The sequence below is a fragment of the Onychostruthus taczanowskii genome, unplaced genomic scaffold, assembly GCF_017590055.1.
Source record: "Onychostruthus taczanowskii isolate IOZ18803 unplaced genomic scaffold, ASM1759005v1 scaffold125, whole genome shotgun sequence".
NCBI lineage: Eukaryota > Metazoa > Chordata > Aves > Passeriformes > Passeridae > Onychostruthus > Onychostruthus taczanowskii.
Window position 1 is genome coordinate 1,060,525 of NW_024498407.1, and position 23,314 is coordinate 1,083,838.

Sequence of the window (23,314 nt, forward strand, 5' to 3'; positions counted from 1 at the left end):
TTCCTCAAAATTTATATAGTAAATGCTGTGGGGTTGGTACATCAGAAGGACAGTGTGAATTCAAGGGCTTGCAAAGAAAACTTGGAATTCCACATATACTTCAATGGGTTTCACCACTGAGTTTGGACCCACAGCTTCACTATTCTTACTTAAAATGAATGTTATATTGTATAATGTGTCTTTCAGTGTGTGATAAAGAAGATATAAAGGAGTCAGTGGTCTTTAATTTGCAGTGTCATTGTCTTGAATTTTTTCCAATGATAAATTTTCAAGCATGGGTGCTTATAATTAGACATTACTGTACCTCAATGAGGTAACTATATACCAAATATAAGTCATCTCCTAGATACTTAAAATTAATTAGGGGACCTAAACAAGGGCACGTTGTTTGAAAATGTTAACGGTTTTTGTTATAACTCTCTTAAAATCAAACTCCATCCATTTGCATTATTGATTGCAGGTTTGACTATAAATTATAATTTTAGTTTTTATGGTAAGATTTAAGTGTACACAATAATCATAGAGAACTCCAAAATTAAGAAAAGCATTGAATTATTGAAATATCTATGAACTACACATAAAATAAGTGTGACCTGATTATGTTCTTGTACCTTTTTGATCCCTTTAGCTACAAAATGTTGGAGGGCAATAAAGATGAGGAAGAGGGAAAGAAAGAAACTGTTTTCTTACCAATATCAAATCCTTGACATAACTTGGCCAAAGCACATCACATATTTCTTTTTAGTTAATAAAATGTTTAGTTCCACCAAGTTTTGCTTTGAATGTTGTTATATGCTGCGCAAAGTTTTATATTTTGGCCACATGTAAGATCAGAGCTGCATACTTAGATGGAGCTCAGGAACCTGGAAGTACACCTTTCCTGCTCTAATAAATCCATTCAGCCCTTCAGACTGTGCCCATTAGTGGTTACAGAAGCAGAAGACAGAACCTTTTTACTCTACATGAGTGGAGGGCAGGCACTTGATAAATTAATGGCCAAGCTTATGTTGTCTCCAGAGAAGTAAACAAAAGAACCAGAGAAAGAACAAAATAGACACTGTAGGGGGAAACTGCCGAAAGCTTAGCTGTAGCTTATTTTGTCTATTGGTTGTTGCTGTTGTTTCATGTATGTAACTGGAATCCTGTAATAATATGTCCCTTTTTCCCTGATATTTTAAGAACTAATTTTAAGAAACTATCAAAAATATACCAGGGTAAATAATGTTTCCTTTCAAGAATGTAGCTTAGCTTTCAAACTATTTATGTGTCACAGGAGGAAGTTGTGTCAGTGGAAGAAGAGAACTTTCATTGAAAGATGCCATGGTTGTCCTTGCATGACTGCTGTCTTGTTCATTGATCTGACTTTCTTAAGTTCAAAATTTACACATCTGAGAATCTTTCAGCACCTTACAATACAGAAACCTTCAAAGATTGAGTTGATGTTTGCTACATGGGTTTAAACCTCTCAGCGTGATCAGCATTTCATGTGAGTGTGGAGGAGTAGAACAGAGGCTGATTCTTTCGAGCAATGATGAACCGGCCTCCATGGTTCATCTTTGAAATCCTTGGGCTTTGGAGGAAATTCATAACCAAACCTGCCTGCTCAGGTTCTTCCACCAAATGAAAATTAATCCTACTGTTCTGTTTCAGAACACTGCTGGAAGCTGGTATGTGAAGGGCATGCTCTGTTAATGGTCATTATTTGATTCTTCCTGACTCCGCCCATTTATAAAAGGAGATGAAATTTAATTAAGATTTAGTCTCAACCTATTTGTAATTTACCTAGAGGTTCTAGTAAACTTTACTACTATGCAGAGTTTGCAGCAATGGCCCAGTTTTCCTGTACGTTTCTCTGCTTGGCTCTCATCCTGTCTATTAGGTAAAATTAGGGCCCAGAAAATCGGATTATTACATCCCAAGGGGCTGAACTGATAAGCAGCACATGACTGTAGATCTGCTTGCTACCCGGTGTTGCTGGTGTTTGAGGTGCTGCTGGATGTAAAGCCAATTTCTTATCAGTTAGTGCCCATTATAATAATTTCCTGTTATTGATTTTAAATATTTGACAAAGCACTTTTAGGAAACTGCACCCCAAAAAAATAGTAGCTCTACATGATTTCTTAGTAAATGCAACTCTTTAGGGCCCAGTGTTAATCTTAACTAACTGGTTTCATTGGTTTTATAGTAATTATTTCTGCTTTGGATCCCACCTGCTATCCTCTCCAGATTAAAGATGTTTTGAAATAAGCACTTGATATAGTTCTTTTTGAGCAAAGTTGCTGAGAAAGTAAAGATAAAAAAGGAGTAACTTTTGCTTTTTCTATCCTGTTTTGTTATGGCTTGGGCTTTTTATCTTGCATAACTACCATTGGATTACATGATGTACAATACAGGAATTAATGTCAGCCTTGAATTAAGTGTTATTTCCTCAATATTTAACATGTGGGTTTAGTTTAATTTTAAATTTTCCTTTATGCACACATTGAAAATTATGGCACTATTAAAATCAAATTTACAAGTGGTAAAATTGTATATAATGATATGTTAAAATAATAGCTTTGGTACCTGGGAGTCTGAGAGGGTGTATCTGTTGAGTTTCTGAGAAATTTGGCCTATAATTACAATTCATCTGTTATACATGCAAGAAAGAGATTTGAACGTGAGATTATTTACTAAACAGTAAAATCTGTGTCTATATGTAAAACGCACCAGGTCAGGCACACCTGCATTTCCACGTATCCTATATATGCATGATGAATTGTTAGGGACTTATGCCTTTTATGATTATGGTGGAATTTTGGCTAAATTTGGCAGTTTCAGAGTTGGAGCTATCAGTATAGCCATCTGGGTTAATTTTGTCTTCTGCCTTCTTTAGTCTAAATTTTTAGCAATGTCAGCTCAGGTTTCACAAGCACTCTCCTAAAATGCTTTCAAATATTTTAAATGTATTCTGTGATCCCTGTTGCACAAGGTGGAGACCTAACATAATACTTGACTTGTGCTTTTCCCACCTCCATTAATGAATTAGTCTCACAATTACTGTAAAAATTGAGACAAGCGTGGGTGAAATGCTTAGTCTCTCTAACCTTAATAAACAGAGTTGGTATTGACACAAGTGAATTTTGTTTAACCACAGTACATTTGCTTCTTAATTAGTGAATATTCATCTGTCATCAGCAGCAGCTATGACACCCCTCCCTGCTAACACGTTCTGTCATAAATAATCAATGAGACGCTATTAATATTCATGAGTGGGAATCTGTGTAGTCATGTGCACTGATGCAGAGACAGGGGGAGTGTTGCCATGAACTGAGTCGAAACTCTGTGTGTGTATACGTGAGTGTAAGATAGTTGGGGAAAGGGAAGAGGAGCATGCTGCTACGCACTGCCCTGCCTTGTGCTTCCAGCTAACAGTGGCGTGCCTGTGTGTCGGGGCTCGAGTGACTGATGAAAAACAGTAGACAAGTCTGGATTCCCTGTCAGTGCATTTGCCTTCCAGTGCTGGGGAAATTAGAGGCTTTGCTCTTGTGTTGCTTATTAGGATGGGCTGCAATCTGTGCACTTTTCAGAAGAGAGAGGAACACTACAAACTGCTCTATGAAGTTTCACAGGTGAGTGCAGAGGATATTACCAGCATCTCCAGAGTAAAAATGTGTGTGCTTTACAGACAGTAAGTAGAGATGCTTTTGTTTTGCTTTGCCTTTTTTCTTTGCTTTGCAAAATTGCTAGTGAAAATGTTTCGGGGAGGTTGGTAATTATTAGTATTTCGGGTGCCTGTTGTTTTCTGCTTGTATGCCACTCCCCCTTCAGATGACTTCCTGTGGGATTCTTTTAACATTTTTGTGCATCTTCTGCCAAGATGTCAGTCATATAGCAGCAGTCTCATTGAACCATATCGGTGATGTTTTAAGGGAGCCTTTGGCTTGGGTAATAAGACTGATTTCAGATAAATTGCACTGCTGCCTCTGAAAGCATTAGGTCTGTGATCTCAGGTATTTTTAAGTTAAGGAAAAAAGTTTTTATGGCATATCTATGCTGGCTGAGAAGTATGTTAAATTTTCAGATTAATTAATTAAAATTGAAATAATTCTGAAACATGTTGTCACCTTTAAACAGGTACAGAGTACAACAGGGTTCCATGGGTGAGATGTGCTGCTCGTTCATTCATTGTGTGTGTATTATTTCTGTATACTACTAGACAAAGATCATAATCCAATTTAGGTATTTTGGTGTCTCTTTCAGCATCCTAACAGTGTAGTGCATAGCAGAGTCTGCTGCTGCTCTGTTCCCAGCTCCCTCAGAATAAGATAAGATGAAACAAGTACTTCCCCATAATAGCCCATAATTTTTGCTCAGATCCTATTGAATCAGTATTTGATTTGCAGCTTTTTGTTTGGTTTTTTTTCCTCTTGGCATAGTAGACTCACACATACTAAAGTTTAGTGCCTTTCAGCATCTGTTCTCTCCCTCTCTATAATTTGTTCTGGCTTTGACACATTGCCATTGATAGAGGCTGAGCACTGGCAGTTTTGGACTGCACTGCTGCTGACAGGCAGTGCAGGGGAGAAAAAAGAGCTTAAAATGTTGGTGGTCTATTGGCACAGCAGCAGCTAAGTGCCCAGTGCCGACTGGTTCCCTCCGAGTTCCTCCTGACGTGATTCATTTCACAGTGGGCTAATTACAAAGTGGATTCTCTCTACACATGAAGCAGCCTCCTCAGTTGTGGTGTTAATGCACATTTTCATGGTAATGTGATCAGAGCCTCATTAGCCAGTTTCCAGAATGATCCTCTGCATTAATTAAATATAAAAATTACTCTTTTTATCACCATAGAGAGGAAGAAGAAGATTAACATTGTTAATTACTACTGGGGGCCATACCTCTGCATCATTTTTTACCACAGAACCAGCAAGTGTATTCAATCCCAGAAGAGTGTCCATTTGCAGGTAGCTTGCCCTTGCCCATTGCCTTGCCTGATGAAGATGGTCTCTAGGTGGAACACTTCCCTTTAGTTCAATATTTAGTCGTAATCCCATCATCATTTTTTCTTACAGCAACAGCACAGGGAAAAGCATTGCAGCAGCACATTTCCCTCTCTTCCCTTTCCCTCTTCCCAGCTCTGGATTGCCAAACTGATCTGAAAGTGTAAAATGGAGTAGAGTAGGTCAATGTCTGCATTTCTGTGCCAGGGAATAAGAAATGCAGGTTCTGCTGTGAAAGGAATCGGACATTTCTTAAAGGGCTGCATGTGTGTATGGGAAAAAGACTGTGTCTGGTTTAGAGTAAATGCATTTTCAAAATATTCCTTGCAGTAATGTTGTAAGGTGGGGTTTTTAAGAGATTCAAGAGAAATTTTTCCCTCTATCTGTTATCTTCTCTGCTATTGAATTGGAGTGTCTGTGGATGTGAGCAACCAAGGTGCAAAATTAACTAATGCTTTCACTTTTTACTCTGGTGCTTGCCAGATAAAGTGTTATCCCTGGGAGGATCTCAGGGAGGTTCCTTGGGGAGTTGAAATGCAGTGAGCCTGGTGCTGCATCTTGTGCTGTTAGGGAAATGTCACTGATAAGGTGCAGAAGGAGAGCAGAGAAATGACTTAGTGAGCTGACTGCCAGATCCTGTGTTCATCTGTAAACTCATCCCTATCTTTGTTTCAGTGTGTGCAGGTCAGAGCCCAAAGGATACTGAGCATATTTTTAACCAGGTGCTGCAGTAAAGATCAGGTAGTGTCTCACACCATAACTGCTTCTGTGTACAATTCTGATTTGCTGCTGGGATGGGGGGAGCAGCAGTAGAATATGATAAATTAAATTAAGCCAAGGTAGGCATTACTACTTGATTTGCAAATCCCTTTTTAACTCTCCAGAACTGTAATTCCTATACCACAGGCTTGGCTCTTTCATCTACATGATTTCTGGAGAGCCTGGGACAAGTTAGCCTGTCAGGGACATGAATTGACTGAGGATGAGCTGTGGCTCACTAGCATATGTGGATCAGATAGATTAATTTATATTCATATAAAGAAGCAGTCCTAGCCTCATCTGCCACCTTTCCCATGCTAGGCTACCTGATACTGTGGGTGGTCTGTGCACTCATACACTTAAAAATATAGTAAACAAAGGAAAGCATGTTTGCAGAGGAAAACCATGCAAATGCTTGCAGTGGGGCAGGTTTTCTGTGACTGTTTTTAGTGAGGTCAGATTCAGCATCACAGGGATTTTTGTTGTAGAGCTGCTGAAAAAGGAAGACATCATTAGAATATGTATAATTTCTCACTCTTCCCCCCATTCCTTCACTCCAGACTTGTCTTTTGCTGAGGTAGCAGTTCAGAGACCATGGGGGCCATCTCCAAAACCATCATTTGCTTGTGTGATAGTTATGTTTATTTAAATAACTGTGTTTTGCACGTGCAGATTGGGATCAAAATAAAAAGTCAAATAGTCATATTTTAAGAATGAAAGCTTTTGAGATACCACTATGCATTGGTGAAAGACCCTCATGCTTCTGAGTGCTTCTTCACCAGTCCTCAGCATGGCTCAGGTTTATTTCTTGGCTTCACTGGGGGAAGGTATCAGGCATACTACCCCCCTCAAGTCATCTTTTCCATATGCCTACCAGTGCAGAAATGAAAGATGTCTCAATTTGAAATTTATGGCCCTACATGCTACTTCGTGGAGCACTTTAATATTATTTCCTGTGTGCTGTATAAGCAGGATTGAGCTAATGAGTGTGCATCCAGGAAGTCTATGTCAAGTCACTTAGAGAGGGTGGGATCTGGTGTATGCTCATGTCCATTAAGAGCAGAGCTCTGCCATACTCAGCTGATTTTTTCTTCCACTTCAGGGGTTAAAGAAGTGAGTTTAAGTCATTTGTTAGCAGCATGGTAAGGATTCTTCCCTTTTAGCAGAAAGGATAAGAGAAATATGGCTAGGATTGAAGGGAATCAGCGGTAATCTTCAATAGCCTTGTTTGAGACTCAAGAAAATGCAGGTTCTCTTCAGAATATTGTGGCTGTCATAAAACCATTTCTGTTTGCTTGAATTTTTGTGTTTTGTTTTCAAAATGTGGAGTTAACCCAGAGAAAAAGAGGGGAAAGCTGGAGAGGGAATGCTGCTTTTAGAAGTAAACCGAAGAATGGTGCAAACCTCTCTTTTGATTTACATGTTAGGAAGCAGATTTAGCTCAGGTGAGTGTAGAATTGAAAGGGAGAAAGGATAAAAGTCAGAAGGGAAAAGAGAGGCTATCTCATACGGCTTGCAAAGTTGGTGGTGGAGCTGGGATTAAAACTGGAAGGTTGCACATTTATGTTTTATGTTTGACCTGGGATAATAGTAGAGCTTGCTCACAGCATTTTTAAATCCTCTGAGGACTGATTATGCTGCTTGCTTCTCATGTTGGTCTCCATAATTACTATAAAGCTCAAATTTTTACCAGTTTAGGGTTCTGATTTTATGTTCATTTTGATATCCCTTGGGCTACTTGTACTGAGTTCTAGTGGTACATCTCTTCAAACTCAAAGTTGCTCGCAAGAGAGACATCAAGCCTGCCCACTGAATCAGCAGAGGTTTTTTTGCAAGTTTCAGGAGATGCTGCTTGTAGCTGGCATTGGAATAGGGAAGACTGGGGGCCAAGCAGTGCTCCTTAGCACTGGGACGTGTCTTCTCTGGTCTTGATGAACTTTGAGTTTGTTCCGAAGACGAATTGAGGAGCTGGATGATGCAATGCTGATTTTCCCCCTTCAGCCACTAATATTCTCTTTTGGTACTTATGCCATCTGAGGTATTTACATGACAGCTCCTCAATGTGAGGGTTGCCATTAGCTCCCATTCTGTTCTGTAGATACCTGCCACAACTTTTGTGTGTCTTTGTTTGCTGTATATCAATGCCACCTCCAAATGCCCCTCATGAATTTCACCAGCTATGGGAAAGTACTAGCTTGTGTTGCATCAGCAGAAACACATTTTTGGTTTATATCTAAGCTCTCATTTTATGAGAAATTCTGTAGCAGCACACTTCTACCTCTGGAGAATATGAAAGAAAAAAAATCTGAATTTAATTGTCTGGAAATTAGCTGAATTATCTGAGTTTAATTAAATCAGTACCAAAAGTAGATCTGGTTTGATCTTACTGCATTACCTTTCTTTTTCTTCTTGCTCCTCTAAATTTTTTAAACAAACAAGTGATAACCCCCTGATTCTTCTTTTTTTCTAAGTAGCTCTTCTGAATACTCATTTGTCTATTTGAAGTTCAAAAATAAAAGTCAACAAACTTGCAGGAGTACTGTTTAACTGAACAGTTTTAGGGTTCTTACCACAGAGCTCTGTCTGGGTGCAAAGGCTCTCTGAGGAGTCCTGGAGGATGGGATTTGGGTCTGGGAACACACAGAAACACACACTGCTTGAAATGACCAGCTCTGGCTGAATGGTTGGATAGTGGCTGTAGAGAGGGCATCCATGCATGCAATTACACATATAAGAAGATTGTCACCTGGTTCCCTAAAAATCTAAACCTGTTAGCAGGAGTTTTTTTAACATTCTTTTAAACATGACACCTGAATTACATGGCAAGTGCCTAAGTATTATTTTTGATGTTAAAACACTTTTCTTTTTTTTTTTTTTTCTGGTAAAATCTAGGAAACTGAAGTGTTACCACTGACTTCATTGGGGCCAGGCTTCCATTTTCTGTCCTTGTTTAGTGTCTTGTAAAAGGCTTATAGTTCCTGTGCATACCTCAAGAGGAAAGATAAAGAGTCATCCTGAGATAAGAAAGCAGACAATAGTATGTGAGATAAGAATTCAGGGGATGGGTACAACACAGGCCCCTATAAAAAGCCATACTGAGATTATATCTGTAATCTGCAGGAATAGTCTTTGATTCTACAATTCCACATTCAATGCCATGAAAATTTTAAAAAAGAAGCAGTTCAAGTACTGCATAGCATGATTTTCTCTCATTTTACTGTTTGTTCCTTGCATCTTGAATTTAATAATGGGGATTAAGGATTCTTCTAATGATCAGATTTTTATACATTATTACAGAGCCATCCTTTCTTGAGGCTTGCTTTCTGATGTGATTTGGTGTGGATATCATCCTTAGGCCTACCGCAAAATTATCTCTTTGTGAGTTCTATACATCAGTGATGTGATGAAGCCAGTCTTGCTACCTTGAACATTCTGTCAAAAAAAAGAAGCATATTTTGGAGTTTCAGTATATTTTTTTTTGTGGCTCATTGAAGAGGAAGGGCATTAAAATGTCAACCAAACACTCAACCATGTATGTGGGATTAACTGACAGTAGATTGTTTCACCAGTTTTCTCTCAGGATCTGAGAGTTTAATGGAGATGTATCCAGCAGGGCTTGGTGATAGCTAGCAGTTTTCCACCCCTAGGGATTTGTTGAGGTCTTATCAAAATAGTTTCTTAAAAAACACTGAAAAATTCTTGGACCTTTGGCTTTAAGACTGCTTAGATTATGTTCAACCTGTTATTTTAAATGGCATGAGCTTTTTGGAATAGTATTTGCTTTCCTATCAACCCTGTAACTTTGAAGCCACTGGCTAATTTCAATCACAAAGGCTTTTCTCATCTTTTAGTTTAATGCAAAGTAGTTTGATGATACTCCTAAGTAGATTTTTTTTTTCAAGTGCAGGAAGATTTCCAAGTTTACTAACATCACCTCAAAATATCAGGACATGAAAGAATTTAAGAATTTCTCTGCTGATTACTCTTGATACACTTACTTTGTGACTGTAGTGAAAGTAGTTACTTTTCTATTTTTTTGTGTAATAAGCTTGTCTTTTGTTTTACTTTGCTCAATAACTGTAAAAAAATGAATCTGTTAAAAGAGGATATTAAATCAGCTACCGTTCAAAGGTTATCTATAATATTGTTATAACAAGTAGTGGGTCAGAAAGAGAATTTTAAAAATACTTATATGCCATTTCTAGGACTATACCTAGAAATTGAATTATTCTGTCTTTATATAATGCACTGCAAAGTCTCTTCTTTTAAGTGTTTGTATTTTAGTTTAAAATACTGATGTGGAGAGGCAGAGAACAGGGTGACTGTTTGGCCATTCCTGCATAATAGGATGATGTAGACTTCCATGACTCTCACTGTTGTGAGTTTTTATTGTTTAACTTTCAGGAGCTTAGGACATTTTACATATTCTTCTCTTGGGTGGAAAAGATAATACATTATTTTCTTCTCCAGTATGATGGTTGGAGGCTTTGTTTGTTTATATGCTTAACTGAAAAAAAACCAAACCCTGATAATAAGCAAAGTGCAGCAAAACAAACATTAATTTTTTTTATTGTCTTCTGATTTTTTATGGTAATGGTTATTCTCTAAAGGTTTTAACCAAGACATTTGACCTCTGAAACAATATAGGCACAGTGGAACAAGTAATCTTCCAAACACATATCACACATGGAATTCCTGTGCTTCATGTATATTAATGTCAGAATTGAACCTGAGAGGATTCAATCTGCAAAAAGTCTACATGTGTCTTTAATTTGCCTAGATAAAACTTAGTTTTTGAGTTCTTCACCCAGCTGGAGAATTCTTTCTTTTTTGTTTCATACCTTTCAGTGTTTGCAGGGAGAGGGTGTTTGTTTGGGTTTTTTTCCTAGCTCCTGGAATCATAATGTTTTGTAAAAACTACTTTTCATTAATAGCAGTCTCACTCATGATCACTGAGAAAAGCTTGTAAGTATCAATCAGGTTTAATAATTTAATTTATGAAATTTGAAAGGAATTGGGATGAACTTGAAAGATAATATTTAGAACCAGCCTTACTCTCTGTTCTTCTGCGTATCTGGGGTTGGCAGCATTGCTTGTGAGGCGAGGCTGCAGCCCAGCCACATGGTGCTGACAGCGCGCATGGCCCTGAGGAGGGGGGCACGGTTCGGCTCTGGACTGTCAGGGCTTGCCCGGAGAATCAGTGCCAGCAGGAGCCAGCCGTGGCTGTTTCAGCACACCTCAGACCCAGGCTGGTTCTGGCCAGGAGCTGCAGACATGCCTCCAGGGACTGTCCTGCTTGCAAATGTCAGTGCGGCTTCTGTGTCTGTGTGCATCAAACTGGTGAAGCTCCTGGGAAAGAGCCACAAACCTGTTACATGTTCAGTTGCTCTGTAGTGTCAGAAATATGTACTGCAGTGCCAGAACCTCTGTCCTGAGGACCACAGGGAAGATGGGATTGGATGAACTTGGCTAAATCATTATGAGGACTGAACAACTGATATAAGCAGAGAAAAGGATTCTTTTTGGTTACCTGTAATATAACAGAGCAATTGACTGACCCATGTTATATGTTTGATTGTATTTGTAATGTGCACTTTGCATATAGTGATGAATTTTCAGGGAAATCTGCTCAGGGAACAATCATTATTCAGGTCTTTTACTACTTCCCCATGGCTAGAATGTGAAATATTCAGATTCCATGATATCCGGGGTCATAGGAACTGCCAGCTCAAAATAAATTTTAATGGAAGAAAAGGTTGATTATTAGTTAAAGTTCAGCATTTGGAATGCATTCTCAGAAGTCAAGGTTGCTAAAAGTGGGGATGACATCTTTCATTACAATATAGTTTTTCACTTGAATTTATCGTATAGTCGACTATTACAGTTGGAAAAGACAGAGACAGGTAAGTTTATAAATGAGGGATACAGTAAGTGTAGATGATATCTGCAGTGTTTCTCACTAACGAATATAATTCTATCAAAATCAAAATGTTTAATAAAAAATTTAGATATTTCTTCAAACATGGACTTACAGAAAAAAACGTAGGGAAAAAATTTCCAGAAATGCCTGGATGTCATTTATGTATCATCATAATTGAATATTTAGGTTGATTGACTTTTAAGACATATTCAATAGTTTGTGAAACAGTGTGTTATTTCATGTAGTATGACATTTGGAAGCCAAAAGTGAGTCAAGTTTTCCTTTATCTAAAATTGTTTTGCTCTTTCCGGAGTTAGGTATACTGTTTGAGAAATCACAGAACTTCTCTTGATGTGGAATTCCCATAACCTCTGGATTTCCCGTTCTGAAATATGTGACTTACTGGGGGAAACTCCTGTCTGTGTGCTATTGTATTTACCAGCACACACTTTTAGGGATTTGTTCGAAAGCAGTCTCTGTCTTATGGGAGAGAAGGGAAGTAGCAAGAACAGCTGTAGTAGCTGTAAACAGCTTCCAATAAGGTTCTTGACAGAAAAAGAATGCACCACCCTATCAGCAGTGCCTGTTGTGATGCCAGAGAGGAATGTTGCCCTGTTTAAGAGAATTTGCCAAAAGCTGTCTTTCTGGATATTGCACACTGTTGGAAGGGTGACTGGAGTATGTTGAGGTATAGGACCTGCTTTGTGCAGCAGTGGGACCTGGAGGTCTGGCTCTAATTCCTTCTCTTGTGGGCATATTTTAACAGGTTCTGGTTTCTCTTTTCCTGTTCTTGTCTAAAGTTTGGTATTGTTTAAAGCTTAAAGATTACCTGTAAGATCGTGGCAAATGGCTAATGAAGAAGCTGAATTAGCATTGCCTAATAATGATTATAGTGATCACAATAACCATCATAAAGTGCTGGATGGAGCCACTTAGCATTTACTGGTAAAGTTATAACACAAGTGGATCATTACAGTAGGGTGTAAGCCTGCCTGTATCTCCAGTGCTTCCTCAACATACAGAAAGGGTTTGATTAGGTTTGTTGGATGACTGTTTTTTCCTTCACTGTACATTAAACTTCAGTTCTGATAGGAATTTTCATTACAATTTCCCCAGAACTACTTCACAGGCAGCTAATGGGACATGCTGCTTTTTTATTCATGTATGTTATTGTAGTACACACATCAGAGGCTTTTTAGTGTGAAGGAGTTTCTAATTGTTAATTTGTTAGTATGCTTTCTTCAGATCCTAGTAGAACAGGGGATTTTTGGTATTTTTTCATCAGTCGTAGAGTCCTCTTGCTGTCAGTTCCGCATTGTTACCAAATCTCCTCACTCTTCTAACCACAATATATTTTATATTTTCAGTGTGAATCTTACTAAACCATTTAAACCTTCTTGATGAAGTAGTTTGAAGTTCTTAACATAGGAGGTCATTCCAATTTATCTCCAAATGACCTCTTTGTCCCTAGATTTATGTATTTCCCTGATTTAAAAATGTCATGTGGTCATGTTCAGCAGGAGAATGTCTTTGAAAGCCTGACTTGTAGGAAGATGATGAATAGTGACAGGGAAAGGATTGTGCCCAGTGAGAAAATACCAAATCATGTAGCACTGTAGTTTCACTTACTAAATATTGTCCAGGCTGTATTGTCGAACCCTATGCTGCCAGTGTCACTTTGTCAGGATGCTTTCTGTCCTGTGACTAGTGGCTTCAAACGTACTCATCCATCTTCTTGTCCCATTACATTTCATGTGACTGATGTTCTGCACCTATTAAAATTGATGGGAAAGAACAAAGAAGAAAAATGTGCCCTTCAACTGATTTTGCCTCTGAAAGAGCAAATGAGACTTCACTGCTGTTTAGAGTAAATGGAACAGTTATTTCTAGGCTTATCTATATTAGTTTATTTTAATATTAGCAGTAGATCCCTTATTTTGGGGGGGGGGGGTTCAATGTTATATTGAGAGTAGTAAGTTTGCATCAATATTTTCTCATTTAATTTTGTGACAATAAGTGACTATACAAACTCTTAGATTTATCAACTGCCTCTGGTAATCTTGCCTGTGAGATATTGCTAGCATGCCTGAATTGCCCTCTTAGGAAAGGAAGGAGGCATGTTTGAGTAGCCTAGGCCTTTCCTCTGAGGAAGAACCCGTTGCTTGTCCACAGTTCATGTGTTCTGGGAGAGCACTTCTGTGGGATGTCACAAGGTTCTGCTTGCTGGTAAGTGCTTGCTTACCTTCAGTTCTTCAGGGCAATTCATGGTAGACTGGAAATTCAAAAGACTTTGTGGTATTGGCTTTATCTTTATGTCATGGATAGAGATGGCTTCACAAAGTGCTAGTCCAATGTTTCAGAGTTAGACGAGGGCCGTTAGCCAGCTCCATGGAGGGGACAGATGTCATATTTACTGACAGCTGAAGGCAAAACACTGAGGGAATTCAGAAGCAAAAGCTCCCAAGTGATCAGTATGTCTGATTATTTCTAGAAATATGACAGCCTTCTCAGCATAGCAGCCAACAGTTCTTTCCCATTTGTGCATAGTAATAAGATTGCAATTTCTTTTTTTTTAATTTGAATTTTGATTATGGGCATTTGCATGCCCCCAAAATGCAACATAATAGACCCCTTTAAGCTCCCTTATGTTCTTGTAAAGATTTCAGCAAGTGCTGTATGCAGCTCTGTTCCCTTACCTAGTGGTACTCAGATGCATTAAAGTTTATTTCCGTGCAAAGTTCAAATATGTTCTGGATTCATATATTTCTGTGCAAGGAATTTGGGTTTCTTAGACTTCGTCTTTATGTTAATCCTTTGTTAATTCAGGCTTAGTATGTATTCTGTCTGAAGCTCAAAAAGTGTGCTTGGCTTGTGGGCTGGGAAATGCTTCAGAGAACTCTGAGTCTTGAAAGACTGTTTCTTACACTAGAATCGTAATTATTTAAGGTTGCTGATAGTCTTCAAGGCCTTTTGTTTTGTCCAACATTTTTCTCAGTCTGGAGATGGTGTACTGTGAAGTGGATAAGACTTTTAGGTTGGGAGTGAATTCACTTGGGTTACTATAGAGACAGTTCCCATATAGAATTCCTGAAGGGGAGTTTGAGTAAGATTAAAGTAGGCAAATAAGACTTTAAGAATCTTAATTTAATAATTTCCCTGTAAGGTCTCTTCTCTCTTTAGTTACTTACTTGACCTCCAGCTGAGAGTGGATTCATGATTTTACAATAACCTTCTTACAGCTAATTAACTCCTGAAATGAGTACAAGTTAAGCAAAAATACAATGGATCTGTAGTCAGATCCTACTTAGTACTCTAAGCTTAGCAGGACAGCTCTAGACTATTCAAAGCACATTCTCACCCTTAGCATTAGAGGCACTTGAACAAGTAACCCCTCAGGAATAAATTTTATATTGCCTCTCTTTTACTCTGTGCTAAAATGACTTACGGAAAAGGAATTGTGGAAGAATGCACCCTGTATTTTATTTAGGGCAAAAGTATGCAGCAGGTAGCTGATGCTTTCAAATTTGCACCCCTGTAACAAAAATTATTTCCCATGCATGTCTTCAATGGGAAATGAAATAGGTTGGAAGTGGGAGAGAAATTTCAGCTTACCCTTCTGGACTGCAGTGACTGCAGCAGCTGCTGGGACTAGGTCCCAATTAATTAATTCTGTTGCCAAGGAAAACCGGTTCTTAGCACTATACAGAAAGGTCATCATACAAATAGTAATGCTGTTGATTTCTAGTATGACTTGAGAAAGAGTAGGTCTCAGCCTTCCACTCTCCAGACCTCAGGAGATTTTAGTTGGAGTCTACTCTAGGTAACAGATTTTTAGAAAAGCTGCTATTCCCACACTTTTTATTTTGAAGACACTGAGAACTGCTTATCTTTTTTCTTTTTTTTCTTTTTTTTTTTTTCTTTTTTTTTTTTTTTTTGGTGAGGAAAATCTGAATGCAAGAGGAGGGATGAGAAAATTGGATTTCCTTTTATTGCACAGGAACGCTGAACAACACTGACAGAATATTTACTCCTGTCTCTTCCTTCTAATTTGATTCTCTGACTACCATATCAATCTTTGTTCATTGGTGAAACAAAATTAGAGTATCACAGGTGTCGTTGCTTGGGCCTCTGCAACAACTAAAAGATGTGAAAGAATTAAAGATATGAACCATTCTATAAGATTTATTTACCACTTCATCCACAATGAAATGTGCCAACTGTACATTTTATGAAAATATTCCTCAAGCCATGTCAAACAAAAGGTCTTTCAGGGCTCCTGTTTTTCTTCCTCTAGAGAGGGATTTGATATGTTTGGTATGGATGTGTTCAATAACTAGTAACTATTGAATTCTGATTGACTAGCTTTCTTTCTACTCCCCAGCACACATACAGTCATTTGAATAATACTAATTACACTGGCATTACTAGCATGTGCAACATTCTGGAGAAAAAACTTTACTATCCTCAGCTAAAGTGCTGTGAATATTGTTCCAGGGTTAGGTTGTTTTTCCCCATTGAGCAATTCGATCTTTTTCCTTGCTATTAAAGAAGAAAATACAGTGTTGTCTTGCCTCACCCTGCATGGTTTTAGTTCAGCCCATGCAGAAGGAAGACGGGATCACCCTGGCCTCTGCTGAGCAGGATGTGACACTGGTTACAGTATTGACAGGGAGCTCTCTTTTTCTTGGGGGATCAGAGGATGATCCATAAGCAAGCTAGTCTCATGGTTACCTTTGTTCAGTAGGTCTGTATTGGCCATCCCTTTCCAGATATGCAGCTGTAGGCAGAGTGAAATTACATAGAGGGAAAAAAAGAAAAAAATAAATTGCTGCGCTGAAAATATGCACAAGTTGGTTTATGTTTATGATCTCCTGACAGAAATGTATAAATAGGAAAAATTTAGGGGAGTGAAGATACATGACCAGTTGCTCTAAGATATTTTTCTGTTTGTCCTTTTAGCTGTCTGTACGCTTACAGAAAACAATACACAGAATTAAACCTTCTAGTAAGGACACTTCTGTAAGTGTAGTGGAGGTTTATGTTTAGATCAGGAAAAAAGTTGTACTTCTTATAGATTGGCAGTATGTTGAGCCATTTGTAGAAGAGAAGCAGAACTCCAGAGAATATTTTCCTGACATGTTTCTGGAAGGTACAATTTTTTTCCTCTTCTTAGAAACAGGCCCATAATTTAAAATCTGTTTAGCATTCATAGAATACCTCACACACTAAGATCTCTGTTAAGTGAATTACAGGCTGTGTAAATAAGTTAGGAAGTAAATGATGTATCAGGGATAATCACCTGGCTAAAACTGCAGGGCAGCATTTTTGCTAGGACCTCTGAGGAAGTAAATTCATGGGAAATACTTCAAATTTTCCCAGTTTATATTTCATTCATAACCAGCTTCTAGAAAATACTATTTGACACAGATCAGAGTAAGATGATGCTGAAAATTCAAAAATATGTTTACAGTTGCAAGTGTTACAACTTTCAAAGCTGAGAGTATATTCAGGAATATTGTCCATATGCCTCTATTGGCTGCAAAGTAATGCAGCTTGTGTTACTCCACATGAACATTCAGGGATTGGAAACTTGCCATTGCTTGAGAATTTAGCCCTTACTTGCACCTGTCTACACAGTATAAACTTCTGATTGTCCTTTACAAATATTTTAGCTCAAGAGGCATTTTTTTTAAATTGTTGCTGCATACTGTGTTCTCATTTGAAGCTGAATAGTTGCAGTAGCTTAGATAGTATGGACATAGCAGGATTGACTTTTCTTATTTTTGTAAACTGCTATAAAAATCCAAAATTTTAGAGCCATGGTTGTTTATTGAAGAATATAAGTAATTTTACAGAACAGGAAAATTCAATTAAATATTACATTTTATGCCTTACTGTATATAACTGATTGATACTGGGAAACCGAGAAAGCAAAGTCCTCCATCACCTATATCTAGGAATGTGGAGAAAATACTCATTAAATTAACATTAGTTTAAGAAAAATGAAACTTCTGAGCCAATTACAGTTTACTGTTTAGAAACAAAAAAAATATGACCTTTGTTACAGAATGTGTGACTTGAGCAGGCAGCTCCATATAAAATTGAGAAGCTGCAAATGCTCTCTACTTGAGTGATAGTGAACGTGTGATCTTAGTTCTGCTTCATTAGCCCCTAGTGAATGAGTGGTAAATTTTTCCTATTTATACATTTCTGTCAGGGGATCATAAACATAGCCCGACTAGTGCATATTTTCAGTGTAGTAATTTATTTTTTCCCTTTTTTTCCCCCCAGCTTTGATGAATAGTTTATATTCCACTTGAATAAATTTTTCTTCTTCTCAGATATTCAGATAGGTATTAGCATTGGTTAATTATGCACTCAGTACCTTTTCTAATAGAACTATCTGTCATTATGGCAAGCTTTTATGTTGTATTTGAGGCATTCAGTCTTTTCAGTAAAATACTGCTTTTGCAGTATGCATGGGAACGATCAATTTTATTTTCTGCTGATTTGATAATTTTCTACTGAAATTTAATCTTCTGTGCTATGGAGTCTGTGGCCAATTGAAAGATTTTTTTCCTCTGCTAAGAGAGTATCTAATGCTTTCCCATTGCAGAGAGCACACCTTTAGATTTTACTGCACTGTAATACATTTACATCTCATTTTAAGGGTTAAAAATCTGCAACTAGATTGTTTTATGTGTCGTTTACTAATTCAGTATACCAGGGTTATAAGCAACATTTCCTTTTTCCTAGATGTTTCTCCAGTGGTGATGTTTTCTGTAGAACATGTAGTTAAAAAAGTCACTAAAGTTGAATGAATATTATACAAGTTGATAAGTAGTTTGTTCTAGTCAGTGTTTTTTATGCATATGCAAAGTATGCAGTTGGCTTTGGACAGAGTAGGTTTTCTGTGCTTCTATACCTCTATGTTATTGTTTTTCCTGTTTTCAGGTCTTTTTGTCCAGGCTTTTCCATGACCCTTATCCAGAGTTAGGTATTTGTCACAATTGAATTTCAAGCAGTTTCAGCAATTTTCTTAGCGTTCTGTGGACACTTCGGTTTTAAACCCTATTAGATGGAGCCAAGCAAATTTAATTGGAAAGTGATATCTTTGAGATACACCTGAGTGATCTTTCCCAAAGTGCTGTGCTAGTCCTGTCGCACCACAACCAGCTGTAGGGATGAAGCTTGTTACATCTCCAGTTCCTGGCAGCTGACTGAAGGTGACAGTGGGCATTTGACACTTTTTTCCTGATAATGGTTGATAGACATCCTAGAGAAAGAGCCTGAAAAAGTGTCTGAGCTTTGGAAGATGTTCTACACGGTGGTGAATTTCCCATGAATGGAAAAAGATGAGAGGACAAGGAAAGAAACTCTGTAAAAATGCATAGCAGAGCTAACACAGACATGCCTTAAAGGCTGTATTTTTTATCATTATTGTAAATCAATTCTCTGCTACATTAGAACTGCTCTCCTAATCACAATAAGATAAGATTATAAAGGGGAACAAACTTAGTAATAACAACAAATATTATCAAAGTCAAGGAGATGCTTTTAGAAACTGATTGCTGATTCTTTAATATTGACTATTCATAAATTCATAGAAGCATTTAGGTTGGAAAAGGTCTTTAAGATCATTGAATCCAACTGTAAGCTTAACACTGCCAAATCCATCACTAAACCATGTTCTCTGAATGACATAGCTACACTGCTTTTAAATACCTCCAGGGGTGGTGACTCCACCACTTTCCTCAGCAGCTTATTCCAATGCCCAATAACCTTTTCTGTGGAGGCATTTTTCTAATATCCAATCTAAAACCCTGGGGCAAACTTGTTACTTGGATGAAGAAACCAACCCTCACATCACTGCAACCTCCTTTTAGATAGTTGTACAGAGCAAGAGGTCTCCCCTCAGCCTCCTTTCCTCCAGGCTAAAGACCTCCAGCTCCCTCAATCACTCCATGCAGTGCTTGTGCTGCAGCCCTTCACCAGCCTCCTTGCCTTTCTCTGGAAAAACTCCAGCACCTCAATGTCTTTCTTGTAGTGAAGAGCCCAGAACTGATCACAGGATTTGATGTCCATCTCTGAGTACAGGGGGATGGTCACTGCCCTAAGTCCCGCTGGCCACACCATTGCTGAAAGAGCCAGAATGCCACTGGCCTTCTTGACAACCTGGGCACAGAAAATGCACAAATAAGTTTAAAAGAAGCTAGAGTAAATATAATTTTAGTTACCATTGATGAAGACTCCTGCTTCATTCAAGAAGGTAAGAGGGCTCATGAAAATTTCAGAGAACAGATGACCAGAAGCATAAGGGATTCCAGTGAAAACAATTTGTATCAGGGTATTAAATAGCTTCCATTTTCTTTATTGCACTGATAAATTCCTAGTATTCTCTTCCTGTTTTAGCCTTTAACTTCTACAAATCTTTGTGCATTCTACTTTTTCAACAAGAAGATTTAGGAACCTTGCACTTGGTTCATAAAGCATCTCTAAGTACATTACACAGGGCATGGAATAATACTGTCCTAGTTACCCTATTTATCCTAACTATAGTATCAAGCATCCATCAGCCTAATAGAGTAATCTTGATCTGTGACAAGGAAGTACCAGGGGAAAAAAAAGTATAGGAAAGTTTTGCTCAGTGCTAAGAACATGAAATTAGTGCTTCTACCTCTTCCTCTCCATACTCAAAAATAAAAAAGAACAACTCTGCTGAAGATAAACATAAAAATAGAATTGGATTTGTTTGGGAGCAATTGTGCCTTGTGTTGTTACACCTGTTCTTCGACTAGAGAAATTGTCTCTAACTTATATTCTCATGGAAGGGTAGGTATGTGTAAAAATAATTATGCTGGTATCAGCATCTTCTCAGGTTAACAATCAACTGCTGATTGTTGCAAAACAGAAAATCTGTTCTTATACAAACACTAATTATGGAATATCTGCAGAATCATTCCAAACTAGCTTAATTATACACAGGTTTTTATACCCTGCGTAATGCATTTACACTGAAGAAATGTCCAGGCCAGTCCTCTTACTGATCTGGATCTTTCTTCAGTGTAAAATGCAATTTTACACATAAGCTCTTTTTACATCTTTGCTTTGCTTTAGAGGTTAAATTGACTGTCCCAGATGCTTTGCTGTTGTGGCAGACAATTTTTTGAGTGGTTTCCCAACCTCTATTATTTACCATATTGGGATGAGCCTCCTGTACCACATCAAACAGATTGCATCTGTTACATCCAATAAAATTGGTGTGTGGTGGTTATTGATGGGCCTCAACCATTCCAGTTTTATTAAGACCACTTTTACACCTAGGTTACGAGTTAACAGTGCCATTATCTTTCCCCAAAATCCCTTGGCAGTTAGTACTGCCAGCAGCAGTAGAAATTACAGAGGGATTAATCTCTGGCTCCATTCCCCAAAAGCTTTTCTCTGGAGGTACAGAATGGTATGCTGAACTGTGTTAAGCAGTGAAAGATTTAATGAAAAATAAGCCCCCAGTGTCTGCCTGCATGAGAGTCCGTGTATGTCCCTTTCCAAACCTGTCAATACCATTTTCCATCTGTGCAAGCCTGTTGGGCTGCCACAATACACAATACCGGGGCTGGGGTGGTTTTGTTGCTGTAGTTGTTTCTAAAAGCCCAACCCTCCAGAAAGTTGGTTGGTCCAGTCGATTTCAGAGGAAAATGAGGAGCTGGGGTAAATGAAGGAGGGGATTACCCATCTCTCCAGAGTCTCTTTCATTGCAAATCATTCTGGGCTGTGGGAGAGGGTCTGGCACAGTGATCTGAGCAGGGGGAGACAGATCCCGTGGATGAGGACAAAGAGCACCACTGGGCACAAAGGGGTGAGGGAAGGAGAGGGGACACAGTGACTTGGCAGGTCATTCCGGTGGCACCCTGCTCTGCCTGATAAGGGTGGGTTTTACAGCGGGGATGCTGCTGTGGACACACCTCTGTGCACAATGCAGAAGCACTGGGGTTTGGGAAAGGAATGATAAGGAACACAATGAATAACTAACAAAGCTCATTTGATGAATGCAGTCATTTGCATTACAGTGCCAAATAGCTTTGCTCCTGGTGGCTGAGTGTCATACCCAGCTACAAATATTAACATTGTTTCAGTAACGTCTAAGGGTGGCAGTAGACTGTATGGGGGCGGGAGGGGGAAGGTTGTTATGAAATTTGAAATTTTGCAGAAGAAAGCCTAAAGAATAGTGAGCTGCCTATCCCTTGCTTTTATTTTCTTTATGGAAGTTAATGGCAAGATTGGTAAAATAGGCTTCTTTGAGTTTTAAAGTGTGTATAGAGTAAAAGAAAAATACCAGACAGACCTGGCCTCATGGTACATATCATGCCTTCCTATTTACATTTTGTGACTTCTTTCAAGTGCCAAATGAAGGGCATGATAATTGATGATTCTCTGCATAGGTAATGCCTGTAGGTGCAGTATCTACACATCAACAGACCAATCTTTGTGACATTCTTGAAGATGCAGTGTAAAAAGTTAGCTCAAATCAGAGATTTTCTTTTTTGTTTGGTTGGTTTTTAGTCTGTTTTTTGTCTTGTTTTCACTTTCTCTCACATTCAATGTTTTCCAGTGAAATAAAAATGAATACACATTGTGCTGTGTTTTGTTCTTCAGGCTTCATTCCCCGGGGAAAAAAAAAAAAAAACAAAAAACCAAAAACAGCAAAACATTATTTCTAATATCTGAGGGAGATCATACAGGTAAAGCGTATTTCATTGTATTATGTACCACAAGCAAATATAAAAATCCGTGACCCACAGACAAATGCAGGCTTCACCTTCCACTGAAGTTATGATCCCCGATCTGTAGATCATCTATAGATCATACTTTTACAATGGAAAAATCCACAGAATATACAAGACTTGTAGCATATATCTGAATGTTAGATCCATTTACAATGCATGGTCTTGATATTCAGACACAGAAGACAAGAACACCCTGAGTTTATAAATTACCTTTGCCTTCTTTAGTGTCCTTTTCTTTTCCTGGTGTTTATTTCCCTGGTCATTTTCCTTGGACGTTAAGTTTCCTGAACTCATGCGTAGGGCACTTTTTATGTGTCTGTGGTTCATATATGTTTATACGCTCTGTATTTCCACTAGCTGGTAATAGCTGATGGCATTTCAAAAAATTATGTGGTAAGTGTCAGAAGGTGGAAGGTGGTAATTAGTAGAGCACCTGGGTAACTGTTGTAAGAGGTCCTTACTTTCTTACTCTGTTGGGGGTACTTTGTTGCTGGAATATTTCTGAAAAATTACAAATGGAAGTTGAGAGACAAGAGAATGACATTTGAAGAGAGCTATGAAGCTTTAAGACCCTTAGACCTAAGAATTTTGGGGGTTTCATCATTCCTAGGAAAGCTGATGATTGCAGACAATTCCCAGCAGCATGTAAGACATGTTTGCACGGTGTGATGAAATGGCCAAAATTTGCATTAGCAAGCACCTCATCAGATTGTGGGCAACCTACAGCAATGACCAATTCTTCACAGATTTCAGGATCAATACAATAATTTTTTGATTCCGTTTTTCTGTTGTATGATTGTGTTTTCTTATTGCTGCTGTAAAAGTTAATTAACTATTTTCTCCTCTTCACTTGCAGCTGCAAAATAAAG

General features: G+C 38.3%; 1 protein-coding gene across 2 annotated transcripts in view; it reads left to right on the forward strand.

Annotated features, from left to right (window-relative positions):
• PDZRN4 (PDZ domain containing ring finger 4) overlaps positions 1-23,314 on the forward strand; it is a 230,529-nt gene that overhangs the window by 130,165 nt on the left and 77,050 nt on the right. Inside the window, exon 1 of one of the 2 annotated variants that reach the window (XM_041396058.1) lies at positions 3,543-3,611. The exons of the other annotated variant lie outside the window; for it this stretch is intronic. Within the exon in view, the coding sequence (XP_041251992.1) occupies positions 3,543-3,611 (69 nt within the window). Of the gene's footprint in view, positions 1-3,542; positions 3,612-23,314 lie in introns of those variants that run through there. 2 annotated transcript variants of the gene reach the window in all.